General features: G+C 37.5%; 4 protein-coding genes and 1 long non-coding RNA gene across 10 annotated transcripts; 1 reads left to right on the top strand and 4 right to left on the bottom strand.

The window, feature by feature from the left end:
- Positions 1 to 2,751: 2,751 nt before the first annotated feature.
- LOC119999369 lies at positions 2,752 to 4,094 on the bottom strand. Its single transcript, XM_038846880.1, has one exon. The coding sequence runs from the start codon at positions 4,023 to 4,025 to the stop codon at positions 2,985 to 2,987; it is 1,041 nt and encodes a 346-aa protein (XP_038702808.1). The 5' UTR covers positions 4,026 to 4,094; the 3' UTR covers positions 2,752 to 2,984.
- A 3,043-nt stretch (positions 4,095 to 7,137) lies between these two features.
- LOC119999366 (serine carboxypeptidase 1-like) lies at positions 7,138 to 9,813 on the top strand. Of its 2 annotated transcripts, none has more exons than XM_038846876.1 (8): positions 7,138 to 7,667; positions 7,849 to 7,956; positions 8,049 to 8,320; positions 8,410 to 8,661; positions 8,800 to 8,906; positions 9,130 to 9,216; positions 9,437 to 9,542; positions 9,629 to 9,813. In XM_038846876.1, exons 1-8 carry the CDS (start codon positions 7,289 to 7,291, stop codon positions 9,773 to 9,775), a joined length of 1,458 nt encoding a protein of 485 aa, XP_038702804.1. In that variant the 5' UTR covers positions 7,138 to 7,288; the 3' UTR covers positions 9,776 to 9,813. The 2 variants fall into 2 exon arrangements, with proteins under 2 accessions (XP_038702804.1, XP_038702805.1); XM_038846877.1 differs by having other exon boundaries at positions 9,448 to 9,542; positions 9,629 to 9,766.
- On the bottom strand, positions 8,249 to 9,443 carry LOC119999373. Its single transcript, XR_005468399.1, has 3 exons — positions 9,048 to 9,443; positions 8,769 to 8,871; positions 8,249 to 8,668 (listed from the first exon to the last, which is right to left on the bottom strand). It is a non-coding gene; the product is annotated as an uncharacterized LOC119999373 (long non-coding RNA).
- Positions 9,814 to 10,917: 1,104 nt separating the features above from the next.
- On the bottom strand, positions 10,918 to 15,140 carry LOC119999368 (polyadenylate-binding protein RBP47-like). 2 transcript variants are annotated; one of them, XM_038846878.1, is made up of 6 exons: positions 14,568 to 15,140; positions 12,943 to 13,408; positions 12,283 to 12,350; positions 12,069 to 12,199; positions 11,847 to 11,943; positions 10,918 to 11,381 (listed from the first exon to the last, which is right to left on the bottom strand). In XM_038846878.1, exons 1-6 carry the CDS (start codon positions 14,916 to 14,918, stop codon positions 11,214 to 11,216), a joined length of 1,281 nt encoding a protein of 426 aa, XP_038702806.1. In that variant the 5' UTR covers positions 14,919 to 15,140; the 3' UTR covers positions 10,918 to 11,213. The 2 variants fall into 2 exon arrangements, with proteins under 2 accessions (XP_038702806.1, XP_038702807.1); XM_038846879.1 differs by having other exon boundaries at positions 10,918 to 11,378; positions 14,568 to 15,138.
- Positions 15,141 to 15,828: 688 nt separating this feature from the next.
- Positions 15,829 to 18,888, bottom strand: LOC119999774 (probable inactive heme oxygenase 2, chloroplastic). Of its 4 annotated transcripts, XM_038847518.1 has the most exons (6): positions 18,288 to 18,888; positions 17,803 to 18,026; positions 16,983 to 17,090; positions 16,728 to 16,884; positions 16,356 to 16,386; positions 15,829 to 16,319 (listed from the first exon to the last, which is right to left on the bottom strand). In XM_038847518.1, exons 1-4 carry the CDS (start codon positions 18,784 to 18,786, stop codon positions 16,792 to 16,794), a joined length of 924 nt encoding a protein of 307 aa, XP_038703446.1. In that variant the 5' UTR covers positions 18,787 to 18,888; the 3' UTR covers positions 15,829 to 16,319; positions 16,356 to 16,386; positions 16,728 to 16,791. The 4 variants fall into 4 exon arrangements, with proteins under 4 accessions (XP_038703446.1, XP_038703445.1, XP_038703447.1 ...); XM_038847517.1 differs by having other exon boundaries at positions 15,829 to 16,386; XM_038847519.1 differs by lacking the exon at positions 16,356 to 16,386 and having other exon boundaries at positions 15,829 to 16,311.
- Between the last annotated feature and the right edge of the window lie 45 nt (positions 18,889 to 18,933).

Genomic DNA, 18,933 nt, shown 5'->3' with positions numbered 1-18,933 from the left:
ACAACCAGATCACATGATTCTGCCTCCCCTTTTATTTCTTAAGCAATCTAATAATTTTTTTTAAAAAAAAGAATACCGTTGAGAAATATGTTTCTCATTGAAATCGAACCTTGAGTACACATATGCCTAATCTAATCGATTATCAACCGAGTCATCTCTCGTTGATAAGCAATCTAATAAATTAAAAATAAGCTGAAATTAATTAATTAATTAATAACCCAAAATATATAGATAGGCATATTGATTTGTTAATTATCAACCTCATCTATTATTGTATTCAATGTTCATTAAATGTAAAACATATAAATCTTAGTCAAAGAGTGCCAGCAAATCCAAACAACATTCAATACTACACGAAATTTCCCTACATTTTCCTTTTTAGGGTTTCCTTAGAATTAAGGAGTCATGGGTTGTTTGCCACTCGAGGGAAACTTTGATTGCCTAAATAATAACCTTAAGAAAAAAACTTATAATATTAATGTCCTACCACTCCCATAAAGCTCCAAATTCATTGAACTATGTGCCACTATTAAAGTATAAATACGATTATCCATCTTTTCCTATATTTGCAAAAAAAAAAGCACAACTACCCATCTCTTTCTATTAGGATTGCAAAAAGATGGATTCGGGACGGACAACATCACGTGTCTATGAAATATTTATATGTTAGGAATCTAATTTGGATTGAATTTCAGGTGTACTTAATTGACCAATCCTTAATTAATTTAAATTCAGACAAGTAAATCGAACAATAACCCAACTGGGTTAGGATCCGGACAAGATTTATGTATTTGGATTCATACCCGGTTTTAAATCAAACAAAAAATTTGTGTTTGAACCCGAATTTTGAACATATAACTTATGTCCAAACTTAGTTTAATCCAGATCGAACAAATTCAATCATTCAGACCAAAGAGAGTTTTACCATCCCTACTTTATCCCACCATTGTATATGGAAAACAAAGCAATTGAAGAGCTACATCATGCATTCCTCTCGAGTCTTGCCCATAAAAATCAAAAGTGGGATTCACATTTTCTTTGGGTCTCAGTTGGGCTTACGGCTTTAAATATGTGGATTGGTTCTTTCTTTCTTTTTTGTATCTGGGCCTTGTCACGGATATGAATTAAATCAGCCCAATATTAATGTCCAATTAGTTCTCGCGGAAAGGGGTTCTTGCAAAATACGAAAGCGCATTAGCTTTGTTTCCTAATTTTAGGCATAAACCTTCCCCCCCTCCTTTTACTTGCAACGGTAATATAAATGCTGCTTTCCCCTTCGAATTAGGAGTTTTTAAGGTTAGGATTTGTGTCACATCGCGAAACCTTCTTGTCAAATCGCACTTAGGGTTTCTCTTGAATCAAACTCAAAACCACAATATGCAATCAGACCTTAAAAACTTCGAGTAATTGGACCCAACAACAAAGTGTTCGAGTGTTGAATGATATGAGGGAGACTAGGCGGGGATTCGTTGGAGAGGTTCTTCTGTTTACAATAGTCCCACAAGGGACAGCACACCCAAACCCCAAATAAAATCTCCTTGGCCATTCAAACCCAGGAGCTCGAAGTTCCTAGGCTGGGTAGCCAGCCATCTGGGCTTGTCCTCAATCCCATGTGAACTTTTGATTCAATCCCTTAGTTTGAGAGAAAATATTTAGTGATTTCTTATTACCATGTCAATCAGTTAACGTTGTGTGCATGTTCCATTGAATATTCAACACGTGGAGCCTTTAACTCGAGACTAATTTTCGGTTTTTTATTTTTTATTTTTTTTAACTCAGGACTAATGTTACTTGAATTTGTTGATAAAATCGTCAGCCTTAGCATCCACTCCCTCATCCCCAAACAAGACCGTTTTGTCAATCTTCGTCGTCGCTAGCGTCCACTTCTCTACGCTCTCTCTGTCCTCTTGTCCATCATCCAGCAGCACCATCTTCGATTTCTCACTCGTCTACTTCTTCGTCTTCTACGCCTGTCCAGATGGCTTAGCCACTACTCTCATCTTCGATTTGCTTCTATATTTCATGATGATTGTTATTGTATGGACTCAAATCCAGTAGTAGGTTGTTATTGTATGGATTTCACACGTCCAAATAGGAAAGGAGCTCGAGACAATGGAGGCAGATCCTAAATTACGTTGGCATCGATTCGGTGTGTGGGTTGAACTCTGGCTCTATGTGTCGAATATTCAGTAGAGCATGCGCACCACCACGTCAGCAGAGAAAAAAGGAGATTCAATTGCTGATATGGTAACAACTAATCCGTGTCATTCTAGCTTATCCTTGTGCATCTAGATGTTGACTTCACAAAAACTTAACTGTTTTTACCAAACTTGAGTATTAGTATACCACCATTACTTTAATCAATATATTTTCTGATAACTTGTATATTTCTTGTATCAAGGAAGTTTCTTGTACAAATGTCCAAGCTAGTAGTCAAAAAAAAACACAACAGATTATGAACCATTTTGGATTGTTTAAATTAGTAGCAAAGACTACTTCAAATCAAGATGATTAACCATTAGTAATAATTTATCATTGTACATTATCTTATCTTATTCTGTCTATTCCATTGTCTATCATGGATTACTTGTTCTGCAAATTATGGACAAAAAATTCATGATTAGAAAGAAGGAAAAAAAACTGTATTGCAATTGTAATAATGAGACAGAATGCACGTTGTCACTCTCTTTTTGGCTCGATGATATTAATATGATTTTAATGATTGGGACAAGGCATGGTAGAATCAATGGATTGACTGTCTGAAATTTAAAAAATCTTACTCAATGCGTAGATTGAACAAATTTGAACTTTAACTTATCAAATTAAAACGTTTCAATATTCCGTTACCGAATTGAAACATGACCAATTTTTGAGTGATTACAAATTATATTAACCTACATTTGCATAATATTGTGTACAGAAAGAACAAACTTTTCAACAAATTTGAATTTAGTTTCTTTAGCCATCATTTTCTTGTTGATTGCTCAACTGAATCCCAGTACCCCAAGAATGCCAGTTTTGTATGGCAGGTATGTTCTTCTCTTCAAATCCTCTGCGGCAGCTTTGTTTTTGGTGTAATGCAACTCGTGGGCCGACACTCGTCCTCTTCGCTTCGACCCGGTCCCTAAACCCGACCCGTCTGTGGACCGAAAGCTTGAGCCCTTCACATCCTCTTGTTTCCGAGACAAACCAGAGTATTTCCTGAGAGGATCTCTATCTGATGCTCTTCCCTCAGATGCGCTTCGAAACAACAGAAAATCCTTGATTTTCCATCTTCTCGAAGAACTCTTTGAAGAAGAATTAACAGTAGACTCTGAATTCACTTGCGATTGCTTTGCTACGGCTTGCTTTTGTTGTTGTGGTTGTGGTTGCTGTTTCTCTTCTTCCCATCGAAATTGCGATACTCTGTAAGGAGAAAGTGATCTTGCTCCTCTCCGGCTTGAATTTCTGGGCAAACCTGCAACTCTGTCTCTTCCTCTCCCATTTTCGACTTGTTTACGGGTATTTTCCGCTGCTGCCGCAAACGGATCTGAAACTTTCTTCATCCTCGGTGAAAAGACATTCCGAATGATCTCCTTTGGAGATCTGGGCGATCTTGGAGACAAAAGAGGGCTTTTCGAGGAGTCATCGACTCTGTTCCCGAATTGGAGCCGCGGTGGAGGTTTCAGCGGCCGAATCACTCCGCCATCAAAGAGTTCTTCGGCTGTGAGAGAGGTCTTCTCCAAGTCTTCGCTGAAATCAAAAGCGAAATCATCATCCGCAGCGGCGACGACGTTCTTGTTCGGCGATTTAGGCATTTCTTCCCAATGGAAAGGAGCACCACCGCTTCTTGAATCATTAATCAGAAAATTCTCGAACTCACGGTAGAACTCAGAGATGCGAGTGGGGCTGGTTGGAGCACTAAGGGAAGTATAATCGCCGAAACGTTTCGGAGTAGAAGGAATATTGGAGCAAGGAGAAGATCTGGCACTGTTGAAATCGAAATCCATGGTTCTTGCAGGTATCACCACTTCCATCTTTAACATCACTTAAACTCCTCTTCCTCTCCCTCTCCCTCTCCTCCTCCTCTTCTTCTCCTCCTCCTCTTCTGTGTGTTCCGGTGGAGAGAGATGTGGGTTCAGAAGTGCTTGGGGAAGTAATAAATACATATAGAGGGGAGGTAGGAAGGAAAGAAGAGGGAAGGGGTAGAGATTGTTGACCAATGAAGGGGGCTTGTCTGTCGCATGGAACAGATAGCCGACTTTTTGAATGAAGTCAGAAATTGCGTAACAATTTTAAAATAATAATAATAAATAAATTATAACATATTAACATGTGTAACATTACTACACTTTCTGTTTTACTTTAGGAGGGGAGGGACGAGGAAGGAGGGAGCGGTGGAACTTTCAGTGAAGGTGTTAATATGCAATTATGATGCCATAGCCCATAGGCAACAATTTTGACGTGGCGGTCAATGGACTTGCACATGCTTGTAGAGGGGATGCCACTTTTTTTTTTTAAACAGTGAATTCTCCGTCTCAATATGTCTGCTGAAGAGTTGGGCAATTCTAAATTTGGACCGTAACTCAATCCACTTTATGCTGGCGGACTTCTAAATCTAAATTCAGGTCTTTGGTATATCAAAGAAATGATGTCGAAATTGATAGGTGTGAGAATTGAAATGCAATAAATTCACAAGAAATTATCGTAGTTAACGTCACAATCAATAATACATATAGCTACCTACGTATTATATTCTTTTATTTTCTTAAAATCATCATGAAAAGAAAATAGTAATTTATTATTATTATTATTATTTTATTAAATTTTATGATAAGATACCAAATTATTTACATTTATCAATAATTGATTACGTAATCAATATTATTATTTTAATAATAAGTGATGCTACCGTGGTTATCCAATTATGAGAAACTATTGTATTTGTTATGTAAAATATTTAAAACATGAGTAATATGATGAAAATTATTTTTATTAATACTCTATAATTGTTATCTAAAATAGAGAAAAAAATAATTTTTAATTAGAATCATGTTTAGTTAATGTGATGTAAATAATTTAAAAAACTGATAAAATTATAATTTACTGTTAAAACATGCTTTGCTTGCCGGGTGTCGGGGACCTGCTGTAATAAAATTACAACAGGTCCCACTATAATGCCTTTTTTGGGCATTAAAAAATTTTATTTTTATTTTTAAAAATCATAAATATATAGTATTCATAGCAACAAACACAACGATATTTTTTTGTTCAAAACAAAAATCAAATTCAACATGAAAAAGACATGATAATTCTAGACCATCGGATATAAACTCAAAATATTTGATATTTTGATCACAACGAATTTTATTTTTGTTTCAAACAAAAAATATATCATTAGATTCGTTATGAGAAATACTATATATTTATGATTTTTAAAAATAAAAAAAAATTATTACCCATTAAGGATATTACAATGGGACCTGCTGTAATAAACCCTTGTTTGCCCTCCACATTTATGTGTAACAGTTGAAGTTGTTGAGTCAACCTAACAACCTTGCTTGACAAACTTTCTAGGTCCATAATTAATATATATAAAGATATATATTACATGTTGGATGACATATGGGGTGGGGTTCATATAGTTCTCGTTTCGCGGGATGAAACTAATAAATGTTTTCAATTCTAAAAATTCAATCCAAACACCATAAATAAACACTATATATATATGTGCATATATATATATACACACACATATGTATATGCACATAACATAATTTTATAGTATTTGGATTGAATTTTTGAAATTGAAAACATTTATTTGTTCCATGGAGCGAAATGAGAACTATACTAATCCTATGCTCACACAAAAAGTCTTAACAATCTAGAAATGAAGAACCAGTCTACATATATGTACATATTATAAGTCTTAACAATCTAGAAATGAAGAACCAGTCTACATATATATATTTATGAGCATAGGATTAGGCTGCATTTGGCGTATCTGTTTTCAATTTGCCCCGAACCAACCTCTAATTTGTCATATTAATTACAAGTTACACTTGCCCCGTCTGTCAGTTTATCATTTTAAAGTCGACTATCTATCAATCTATCATCTTTAATTGACTTATGATTAGGACATAATTATATATATATCCAGTTGCTCAGTTTATTTTTTTATTGGTTTAAAAATTATTATAATCGTCAAATTAGCGGTGCCTTAAAGCACTTGAACTTGTTGTAGAATCATTATTATGCACTGATTGATTGATTGAGTTAGGCAGGCTTTGGAACACTCTCTACAAGAATCTGTGATTGCGACATGCAATCTTATTATTCTACTACCTACTTCTCTATGATGTGCATGTATGTATGGAGTCGAAACAATTCGTGCAAGGAATGATGAAGAATTTTCACCTCAAATAATCTCAAGAGTAATTTCCTGTTAGCTTTATGACTACTGATATCTGACTTTGTCTTCATGTGATATTACATGTATGTTGTTTGCGTTTTCAAATGATGTTCATGTTCAAGGGGGGATGCTTCTTGAAATACGTGATACATCTCAAATTTTGGATGAACAAAAGGAATGGTCTAGTTCAACCCCAAGGGTTAGTGGAGTTGATTCTTGATATTCATGTAAACCCATGATTTTAGATTCTAAACCTCTGGTCAACACTTTAGGGAATAATCATTCCCTCGTAAAAAATATCAACAAATTACTTTTATCTCATGTTGTGAAACTTTGAGGGTGTGGTACATGGGCCTAGGAGTTTATTTAGTCGGGGTGGGTCAAAAAGACTTGCCTTGGGCTTCATTTCCGAAAGTCCAAGTCAAGTCTTTGGGCTTAAGTTTCTGAAAGCCCAAATTACCCCTTGTTCTGAACCAGACTCCCAGCTCTCCTTGTAAGGTCTTTGTGAGACTGGATTGAGTGAATACAGAACAAGTAACTGAATAAGAGTAAGTTATCCCTAACTTATGATAAGAACTAGTAATTGGGTTGCTAGCTAGCTAGCTCTATTTTGGTGCTGTTTGTTTGTTTGTCTGTCTTGTACTCACAATACAAAGACATATGATATGACTATAAATTGCAAACAATTATGGAAAAAGCCAAACAAAAACTGAGAAACTAAACTCCAATTTAGTTCGAGTCCAGGATCAAATGTTTGTGACTAAAAACAAGTAATGAGACAGAGTCGTCACAATGGAGAAATAGATTTGTTTGGCTGGGCCAGGCCTTTTAAGACTATTTATCCCTCGTTATCTTAAAGCCTTTAATTAACGATACTGTACTGTACACAACAAGGAGATGGCATCTTCACACTTGGCATGGTTGTTGCGTCCTTTTTTGTGCTATATACTGGCTTTCCCAATTCTATGCAACGCCAACCAGGCCAGCACCCTCTATAAGTTTCTTCAATCTCAGAAATCCAACAATCACCCTTTTAAGACTCAGTTGCAGGATCAATACAAACATTCCCCATCGCCTGCATATGTCGGAAAGCAAGATGGACTCAAGGATGCTGACAAGATCGACGCATTGCCAGGACAACCAGATGGAGTGGATTTCAACCAGTATGCAGGCTACATTACAATCGATCCGAAAGCTGGGAGATCGCTGTTTTATTACTTTGTTGAGTCGCCTCAAAATTCATCCACCAATCCTCTGGTTTTGTGGCTAAATGGAGGTAACATTCTCTACCCTATCAAATCTATATGTTGGGAAAGCATTGTAGTTCATTCTACACGCATAACATATATGCCAATCAAAGAGCTCTAAACTCATCCCCTTTAATTTCATAAACTAGTACACAGCTCCATCATGTAATTCTAAAGAGGGTGTTGAATTTGTCATGTTTTCGTGTAAAGGGCCGGGTTGCTCATCCCTCGGATATGGAGCCATGGAAGAACTGGGACCTTTCAGGGTCAATAGTGATGGAAAGACACTTTACAGAAACAACTATGCATGGAGCAATGGTAATCATCTCTTAATATCCTTAAATAAGAGGCCTTACATTGTTCAGACTTGAATCTTCATATTTTACTGACAAGCCAACATACTCTTTCAGTTGCAAATGTCATCTTCTTGGAATCCCCGGCTGGTGTGGGGTTTTCATATTCAAAGACTTCCTCCGACTACGTCACTAATGATGAAAAAACAGCAGAGGACTCTTACACTTTTCTTGTGAACTGGCTGGAGAGGTTTCCACAATACAAAACCCGCGATTTCTTCATTACCGGAGAAAGCTATGCTGGACATTATGTACCACAACTCGCCCAGACTATTCTATCAAAGAACAAGAATACAGATCAAACAATCATCAACCTCAAAGGCATTGCTGTTAGTCTCCTACTTAGCTCAACCTTCATTCTTGGTTTCTGATAGATGTTTCTAAGGCTTGCATTAAGATTTCAACTCATGATATGCAGCTTGGGAATGCCTGGATAGACGAAAGCACTGGCAAGAAGGGAAGATATGATTATTACTGGACACACTCTCTAAATTCAGACGAAATCCACGAAGGAATCAACAAGTATTGCAACTTTGTTACAGGTAACTATCCAAGCACATGTCTTCAATATCAAAACCAAGGCGATTCAGAAGTTGAAAAACTCGATCTTTACAACATCTACGCACCAATTTGCAAACAATCCGCCCTAAAGCCTGGCTCGACTGGTTCTGTAAGTGCTTTATCTCGCAACAAAATAAAATTTCAGGATATGTTAACAGTCAATACCAAAGACTTGCTATCAACATGAGCCTATGTTCATATTGAGCAGAAGTATACCTAAGCCAGTGATTCTCTTTCACATCAATAGGTCACAAATTTCGACCCTTGCACTGATAATTATGTTGAGGCATATCTAAATCTTCTGGAGGTGCAAGCAGCTCTTCACACAAAAGCAAAGAAATGGAAAGCTTGTGGGTATGCATGACTTTTAAGTTCTTCAATTTGAGTCACAATTGAATGGAATCAATATTAGCATATTCAAGTATTCATGCTATTTGAGAATATTTGTCAGCCTTTGAGATAGTTCTGCAGCATATATATGTAAACAAAGATTACCTTCTAATGTGCTAAAACTTGATCTGATAATAATAAGTCTTCAATTATAAGAGTCTGAGCTTGTTTTTGGCATTGTGTCCAGCGGTGTGAACTATACTGGGGGTCCATCAACTATTCTGCCAACAATTCAGCAATTGATAGCGAGCGGGATAAGCTTGTGGATATACAGGTAGTCCAAATTTCCAGAAACTGCACACTATTAACCTTACAGTTTTTGCTAATGTTTTCCCACCAAACAGCACATTTCTGTGCATTTAGATCCCCTGAAATTACACCACCAAGAAATTCTCTTGAAGTTCAAATATTGATCCCAATATCCGAGCATATCATGAATTAAATACCAATTTTAGAAGCTAGAATTGAAAAGTTTTCCAAAATGACTCCTGCAGTGGTGACACAGATGCTCAAGTTCCAGCTACATCCTCCAGATATGCCATAAACGCTCTAAAACTTCCAATCATGACTGCTTGGCGGCCATGGAACTCTGGTGGCGAGGTAACAATACACGATCATTCATAACTTCTGGTCACAGTATTTAAAGCCGGAGAAGATGTTCATGCCTTCTCATATAATCCTCGCAGGTTGGTGGATACGTGGTAGAGTACAAAGGATTGACATTTGCCACAGTAAGAGGTTCTGGGCATACAGTTCCTAGTTACCAACCAGAACGGGCACTGATCATGATCTCATCTTTTCTTCAGGGGAAACTACCCCCTTCCTTCAATTAACAAAAGCATCACTGATCACACCCAGATTGCCTGGTAATCTTATAATCTGGAAGCACAACAACTGGTAATATGAGCCTGGACAGTTCTATTGTGCAATTTATCGGTTAGTATTGGCAGAACGGAATAAAATACACCTTTTGCTTTCAATGAACAACAGGATAACTTCATCCCAGAAACTTTGTATGTGGCATGCCATTACCAATCATCCTGCCATCCATCAAACCTATTTCAAAAGACCTCAAAGAATGTTACATACTTTGTGCACTTTGTGCAGAAGATGACCAACTGATAATAGATGATATTGTATAAATACCCATCATTGAGCACTCACCTAAATCTCAACTTTACTCTCTGCTACTTCAAGTTCAGAAGTTTACTGGCATTACATACATTCCATCTGATGCATATTCCATACTTGGCCCCGATTTCAAAATGGCAAAAGTCTCTCCTCTGAACTTGATATCTTAAACCATGTACATTGACCGAATCTAGTCCTGGTTTTTTATTCTGCGACAGCAAAAGTTAAAATATATGATGGCAGTGGAGAGCGGAGGATGTAAGAAAGGGAAGATCTTGGGAGAAGAAAAGAAGGTTGAAAAATTGAAAGCTTGAACATCGTAACTCGTATGCGGAAGTTGGATGGTTAGGGTTTTTGGAAGAGGGATTTGGGAATTTTGACCTTGGTAGCGGGCCGGACCTCTGACGCTTCATAGTTGGGCTTGGATAATCTTCATTATGAGTTTGGGCTTTAGCTTGGAAGGCCTTTTATATTGAGTGTTGATTACGCTCAATATATAATTCTTTATTGGGCTTTTTGTTGGGCAAAGGCCTTTCAAGGATTGTGGAGTTTGGGGAGGCCTTTTGTTGGTTAAGTTAGTTATTTGAAGGGATAATTTCAGGGAGGCCTTTTGTTGGTTAAATTAGTTGTTTGAATCTCTTAACACGTATGTATAGAAAAAATCGCAGGTGTTAATATCTACTCTGGTGCCATTTGACATTATAACCACACTAGGCTCTGGCCCAGGACTTACAAACCCATGTGATTTATGGAAATTACATGTGGCTCGTGAGTTTACGATTCCTGTGGGTTCCTCGTCACAAAAAAAAAAAAAAAGACAGCGATCCCAGCAAATGCAATACATATATATAACAGAGTTTTTATTCATGGAGCATGTTACTCCATGCATCGGCAAACTCAACTATTCCAACAATTTAGTTTCTTTCCAACTACCTTAATTCTAATCAAATGTTTCAACCAGATACTCCAAGAAATTGCCTCAGTCATCAAAATTCAGTTCCGCTCCCCAAAATGGAGGGATTTATAAGAATTCTACAGAACCAAAAGCCCTACAGAGATGGCTGGCAAATTTGCCTCTTCTAGCATGGTGGCGTCTGATAGTGTCTAATCACTACAACTACATATTCTGGCGCAGTTAAATCAGCTTACTTGCTCCTGGTGGCCACCATAAACAGGGTAAGTTCCATAAGCTGCAGCTGCATACATGCCTGGGTCGTGACGTGGTGGCAAAGCATATCCGTAACCATCATAAACTGGCCCTCCATAGTATGGTCCACCCCATTGATTGCCATAGTCTGCTCTAAACTGCTGAACAAAATACCATAGAGAGAAGGGAAGAAAGGAAAAAAAAACCCGGCAATGAGACAGAAGTAACAGCAGTTCATCATGCTTACAACTAAGTTTCTAAGTTTTGACAATGTTGCAGTCTATGCCTGCAGCCTAACTACTTTATACATGGATAAAGAGACTTCAACAATTCATATGAAATCTAGCTTCCCCGAATTCCTTCAATTACCTCAGCTGTTGCAATGTGCAGCAAAACATAGGTGCAACTTGCAAGTCATTCTCATTATACATGACAATACGACATACAGTCGAGTATCCACACATAATCTTGGGATATTGTTAAGGAAAAGGTTCCCAGGTTTTATTTGATAGAAGTCATTCAAGCAAGCTAATAATAAATGATTCCATCTGGTAAATATAAATTAAGCCTTCAGTCTAACTACGGCCTCATATGGCAAGGTAGTAAAAGGAGGGAGCTAACTGTACCTGCTTATGTGCTGGATTGCGACCCCAAGAAAGACGCACTGTTTGCCTGCCTATTACTGTTCCATTCAATTTCTGCAATGCCTCCTCAGCATTATTTCTGGGAAGGAAAGTTAGGATGAGAATCAAGTGGTAAACAAATAACTGAAGAATTCAACCAGAAGCCGCTGTAATTACAATGCTTTTTTTTTTTGGGAAAAGCAGAATTACAATCACAAACTTTACCTGCTGGCAAACTGTACAAACCCACACCCTTTTCGAACAGGTATTTTAACAGAGATTATCTCACCATACTCAGAAAATGGCCGCTTGAGATCTTCATCAGTAACACTTGGGTCCAGCCCTCCAACAAATATCTATGAAAACATGTTCTGCCCAAGTGAAAAAAGTGGACTCCTTATGATAAACACAGAAGAGGGAGCCCAAAAAAAAAACTCACTGTCGTGTTTGTAGAATCTCCATCAGATTGAGTGCCTTGGGCCGAGCCACCATTTGATGCATATCCACCTAAAAGAACCGCAGTTGGAAAGGTCAAGGGATGTAGATCAACATGTCATAAAGTAGAGATGTCGAATTGGTGCTCCAAAATCAAGAGTTGTCTTTTACCTCTTTATCCTTAACAACTAAGCATGCATAATTTTAATGCACACATGCCAACCCAAAAAAAGCTCTCTACACCACAGCTGGAGCTGACATTTAATATGTAAAAGAGATTAGGTTGTGCCATAATTGTGTATCCTCCTTTGTCAAAATAAGGTAAAAAGCATATCTTAACCTCCTTGACGGTTCATTTCGGTGATCAAAACTTAAAAAAGAGAATCCTCAAGAATAAGCCTCAAAATTCATTAGACCATAGAGAGTCCTCAAATGTATCCCAATACACATCGACACACACACACGCATAGGGTTGTAATTGGCCTGTGCCCGACTGTTGCAAATGTACAGCAGCTTACCTACTCACTGTCAAAGGGAGGGGAAAGAAAGAGCTATGAGTAACACGGTTAACATCTCAATCCCACCTCCCCCACTGTGCAGGAAAGGAAATAGAAAAACAGGGAAAAATACTATCATGCATATGCACATTAAAATATTTACCTACCTTGTTGATATCCAGATGACTTCCTGGGAGTTGCAGCTCCAATGCGCATTGGCCTGCTAGAACAATATACACCATTCATTTCAGTCATGGCTTGTGTTCTTTCACTGTCATCTCCAAACCTCACAAAACCATAACCTTTGGAACGTCCAGTATTCGAATCAATGACAATTTTTGCAGCTTTAACAGAAGGATATTTACTGGCAAAAGTCTCATGCAACAAGCTATCAGTAACATCTGAAGCCAAATCTCCTACAAATATAGAGAGATCAGGACCATTATCTGAACGCTTTTCACCTGTGCTAAATGTTGCCCAGTTCAAACGGAATGGCTGTTCTGTATTTGGCATCAAAATGCTAGTGTAGCTCTGCAGAACTTTCTCAGCTGTAGCATATGTAAAAAATTCCACAAATCCATAGCCCTCAGATAAACCGGTCTGCTTATTGCGAATAAGCTTAATGGAGGTAATCTGCATAATGCACAACATCAAAAGTTGAAAGACGATCAAACATTATAGTTGAGAGATAGAAAAACACAAGGTATTTCTACAAATTTCAAATTTTCAGAAAAAAAATGGTACCGCACCAAAGATATATAAAGAGAGAGAGAGAGAGAGTCCAGAAAAAAATAATTTTACAAAGCCTAAAATATGAATTATCCCCCAGAAAACTTCAGGGAACTAACTCTGCCAAGAGAAGAATCTTAAGAAACTTCAATAATTTCTTCTATGTTTTTACGTTTACGAAACTGCACATCAAATTGTTGTTGTGATTAGGAGGATAGGAAAGAAATTTTAAAAAAAAGATGGAGTAAAAAATAGCACTCTTTTAAAAAAAGAAAAGGAAAAAATCAACAAAGAAAGTAAAACAATGTGTGATTTCATAATGGTTTCATAACACATCATAAACTCGAAGTGAATCTCGAATCTCTAAGCCCCTCCAGACAAAATTTTGTTTGAGAAACCTTGTTCCAACAGAAAAGTATCTATAATCTTCTTGCGTCGTTATAAAATTCTGTAAGAGCCTTTCTTGATGGGGGATCGAAGGTTCAGAATTTGGTATTTGCATGGTTTCCAACATCGTCTTTCTGTTCAGAAATTCAGCAACACTTAACAGAACACATTTCTTCATATTCAATTTATCCAGTAGACCAGTATTGTTACGCGTGCGCCATTTAAGTATATATTGGCCAAAAATCCTAGTCTAAACTAAGATATTCTTTGACTAGATACCATTGACAACAATTTTTCAGTAACTTCCAAAACCATAAACACAAACTACAGAGCTAAAAACATCACAAATTGTTACAAAATCAATTGAGAGATAAAAAATCACTTAAAAAATACTACAAAAACCATATGAACAACAATATAATATCATATTCATCAAACAAAAACAATATATACAACATAAGCCAGTAAAAAACACTGAAAAATTATTACAAATACAAAAACAAATTTTTTACTGGTTAGAAATCCAACCCAAACAACTCTCCACTTTGGGCCTATGGCTCGCACGATTTTGTCTTTAAAAGGGTCTCTTGGTTGAGAGGGATTGGATATTTACTAATAAACTGGAGCTTTGCAGCTGGCAGATATGCGATACAAGTCTTAACATTATTATAAATACCTCCCCAGTGGAAGCGAAGCAGTTATGGAGGTAACTCTCGTCCATCCAGTGATGCAAATCCCCGACCCAGATAGTCTTGTTCTCGGCGCTAGATCCTTGCTGTTGCTGCGGGTGTTGTGCGTGTGGATGAAAATGATGCTGGTACTGGTGGTAGGCCATGTAGTGCTGTGGTGGCGGCGGCGGTCCATAATGTTGTGGTGGCATCATCTGATGCTGCATTACCATAGCAGCCGCTGGATACTGCATCCCTATCCACTGCGGTTGCGGCCGCTGATTCTGCTCCTGCCCTCCTCCTCCTCCTCCTCCTCCTCCCTGTTGTGAATCTGGACCGTTTGATTGGTTTGATTGCATCTTACCTTTGTAACTATAATTTCTCTGCTCCTCTATCTCAAAATCCAGGAAGAAAACAAAGAGAGATGAGGATTCAATCTTTCAGAAAATTAAAAGAGAGCTAAATCTAAATGGTTTTTGGTCGCTAAGAGCGAAAGCGAGAGAGCGTAGTCGGTTAGGGTGTAAGGGAGAGATTTATCATTTATATGAAGGGTAAACGCGAGATTGTTATGGTATCCGCCGCCAACTGCAATCCCTCTGGCTCTCTACATATTTTCCTCTTTTTTGAAAATTTCTTTTTTTAGAATTTAGTTATGCCTTGAAATTTGAATGGCAACAAAAATATATATATATATATATATGGGTCTGTAAACAGAACAACGTGCATGCATCAAAATTGAATCTTGCTATTATAGATCTTCATTACCAGTCATGAATTTTTTTCCCCATTTTCAGTTTTTATTTATATTTTTTTTTGGAATATGCTATGAGATTTTTCGGAGCAAAATGCCAATTCACTAATTTTTTACCAAGACAGGATTCCCAGATTTTGTTTTTTATTTTTAGTCTGACATGGTCAAGTGTTAAAACTTAAATTCTTAAAACGGTTAAGATGTGAAGTGATAGTAAGCCAGAAGTGGAAAATCAAGTCAACACCCCAATCTTGCTGATTCTGTCTCTTTTAACAGAGAATCTTATCCCATGGACAACTTAGGCTTGGTCAGCATTGGCAGTGTTCAACTGTTTATGGGAGAAATCTCTCAAATGGTGTTGATAACAATCAACACAAGAATTTATAATGTGGAAATGACAAAAACGAAAACAAAAGTACTAAAATTGCTGGAATCAGCAGTAGCAGACTAGCAGTAGAGATGGAAATCATACCATGGCTTCCAAGTAAATACAACTAAGAAAAACCAGGCTATGGAAAGAAGGTTGAAAGAGCATTGGGTTTTGTTAAAGGCGTGCATCCCACTGTACATGTCCGGCTTCGAAAGTTTGCCCGAGTACATTACATAGGTTAGACAACACCATCCTACATTATTAGAATTGGAAAGGACAATTCTTTACAAAAGTCGAATAGTATAGTTACCCTAAACCATGTCAGGCTCAATGATATCCCCGTTGAGGAACCCTACATCAATTTTTTCCACAAAAAGCATCAAAACCATGCAGCATGTTTGTGTCTTTGTTCTCTGCGTTTCACCTGAAAGCAGGAGCAACAAATTTACGGATGTTGTCGTCGCCTTTTTGAAAAGCAGGGATAGAGAAGCAACTATAAAAGGGTGGTTAGGACCAAATGCTGCTTTTTCATAAACTGGGGTCCTCTAGGTGAAGATAATGCCATTAGAAAGAAATATTGACGTAGTGAGCCCTGTAACTTCGATGTCTCGGCTTTTTGGTGCATACACCACTGCATTAGTAGAAGATCAGTTGGTCACTACTTGAACTACGCCACCCAATCAAAACAGGCAGTAAGTCGTGGTCCCTAATAAAAACAGGATGCTATAAGAGTTCATGTAATATGAGCATCCGAAAAAGGTACTTCTTGCTGGAAGGGATGTGGTTCTAAGTTCTTACCAAATACGGTAGGCTATCAGGTATAACGATAAAGGACATCAAAATATATAGATAATCAACTTGACAGAATATCCTTATATGGATGTGCATAGAAGCAGAATCTGGGAGAGAACAGTATAATCTTGAGTTCTAAACATAGTAAGTTGGGTGGGTGGATTATTTGGTAGTCAAAACCATATGAATATAAAACAATCCTTTTTTCTCATAAAAGATAAAAGCATTAAAGAAAAGAAGAAATTGCAGCCTTACCCCAAACAAACTTCTCAGGCTGTGAATGTGAAAACTTCTGTGGTGTGAATTTGAAAATTCTGCCCTATAAGATGATCAAGCGGACTATCTGCCCCATAAACCTGAATGCCTTCGTTGTTTCTTTTAAGCATTTATTTTTCTCATAACGAGTCCAGTGCTGCACCCATAGCAACACAAACATTCAGTAAATCATAAGCAAGGGCCACACAAAACACAAAAGCAAGTCAATTATACAAGGCAGTCTCAAACATCAACCTCTCCAAGCATGTTGAGTTTCTCACGAACACCTTTCAGTGATTCTTCTACATCCCCCTCCCATTTGCAGAATTCCAGTTCTCTTCCTTCTAGAATCTTCTTGGAAACCTAAAACAATACATTAAAAAAATAATATATGATTGATTTGATTTAGCAAGAACCCTCAACAGTTTGAAAACTTCATAGGTATATGAGGTCCTCAATACATGGTAACCTTTTCATGCCTTGAACAAATCAAACCATGAACAAATCAAAGTACCAGTTTCAGCTAATGAAACACCATATCTTAACAAGTTAGAGGCAACTAAAGAGAAAATAAGTCTGACCACACAGCTTAAAAGAAATCAAACCATGAACAAATCAAAGTACCAGTTTCAGCTAATGAAACACCATATCTTAACAAGTTAGAGGCAACTAAAGAGAAAATAAGTCTGACCACACAGCTTAAAAGAAATCAAACCATGAACAAATCAAAGTACCAGTTTCAGCTAATGAAACACCATATCTTAACAAGTTAGAGGCAACTAAAGAGAAAATAAGTCTGACTACACACCTTAAAACTCCATTTCACCATTTAAGTTTTAACTAAAGTTGCATCAATCTTTTCTTTGTAATATATCTTTGGATATCATTTACATAATGTCATCTTAGCATTCAAGTAAAACTAGAAAGATACTGAGCCAAAAGTAACAAATTAAACAAAAGAAATCCTTCCATTAATCATCTTAAGAACTCAAATACTGAACTTATACACTAAATTTTCATAAGACCAGCCATCAACTCACATTCTCTCAAGCGCAAGAGTAACAGATTGTTCTACCTGTCTTGTGATGACTTGGCCACCAGCTATATGCGAAAAGTAGATATTGTAGAAATGACACAGGAACAATGGGGCACTCTTCTCTGCAAGCTCGTCCAAGTACTTGACATAAGAAACACCCGCAGTGCTAGGTTCAGGAATTACAATGTTCTGTCGGCTAAACCAATCAAGATCTTTTGAAAGGCACTCTGATCGTTCCAATCCAGTCTTCCTAAAGTAAGAATCTGCAAAAAAAAACTCAAAATTGTTACAAAATTCAAGCAGCGGAATCTTAAAAATACCAATCTCATCTTCAAGAGGAAAACTAAGCGTTTCTTTTAGAGTCATTAAACTACCAACAAAGCAATGGACAATGAATCACATGGATAACCAAGAACGCCCACACAAGAACAAGGAACACGGATATGTAAAACATAAATTTGGTTCAAATAGAGGAAATGGTAAGCTTACAAGCACCAAAGGAAGAAAGATGACAAGAAGCTTACAAGCGACATCAATGGATTCATCAATGACGCGCTCAATCGTGTCAAATACGAGCTTGCTATCTACCAAATACTTGATAAAACCTTCAATGGTGGGAAACCAAGTCTCTGCCTCATCACTCCCCTCTTCTTCTTCCATAACTTGCTGCTTGTTTGATGGATTTTGTTCGTTCATTGAACCTTCCTCATCTTCATCAGAACTATTGTCACTCTTGTGAACGTACTTCCCTTTCACATTACGGAATCTCATGGCAACAAACCTCATCTCTTCAGTGATACCCTCGGTTTCTCCCGGGTACAGCTTCCGATACCTCTTCTTCTGCTTCATCACCAGAGGCGGAACTGTTTTCGAAATTGACGGCGTAGAGGCTGTGGAATTTGAGCAGCAGAGGACGGGGGCTGCCATTGCACTTCTGATCCCACAATAGTTGTAATTCTTGTTTTTGGTTGAAATTGCAGTAAAGTGTAATTCAGAGGGAAAGAGTGAAGAAGCTACTGACATCGTCAAGGAATCACATAACAAGATGTAGAGTAGGGAGGAAAGTTGTGAAATTTCGCAACTGTTTCTTAAACCTCTCTGCTATAGGTAGACGATGAGGTTTACCTGGTTTAGGTTTCCTTTGATGGGTTGAATACCGGTGGTGGCCCA

The sequence above is a fragment of the Tripterygium wilfordii genome, chromosome 6, assembly GCF_013401445.1.
Source record: "Tripterygium wilfordii isolate XIE 37 chromosome 6, ASM1340144v1, whole genome shotgun sequence".
Lineage (NCBI taxonomy): Eukaryota > Viridiplantae > Streptophyta > Magnoliopsida > Celastrales > Celastraceae > Tripterygium > Tripterygium wilfordii.
Note: the sequence above shows the minus strand (reverse complement) of the source record. Positions and strands in the feature narration are given on the sequence as shown.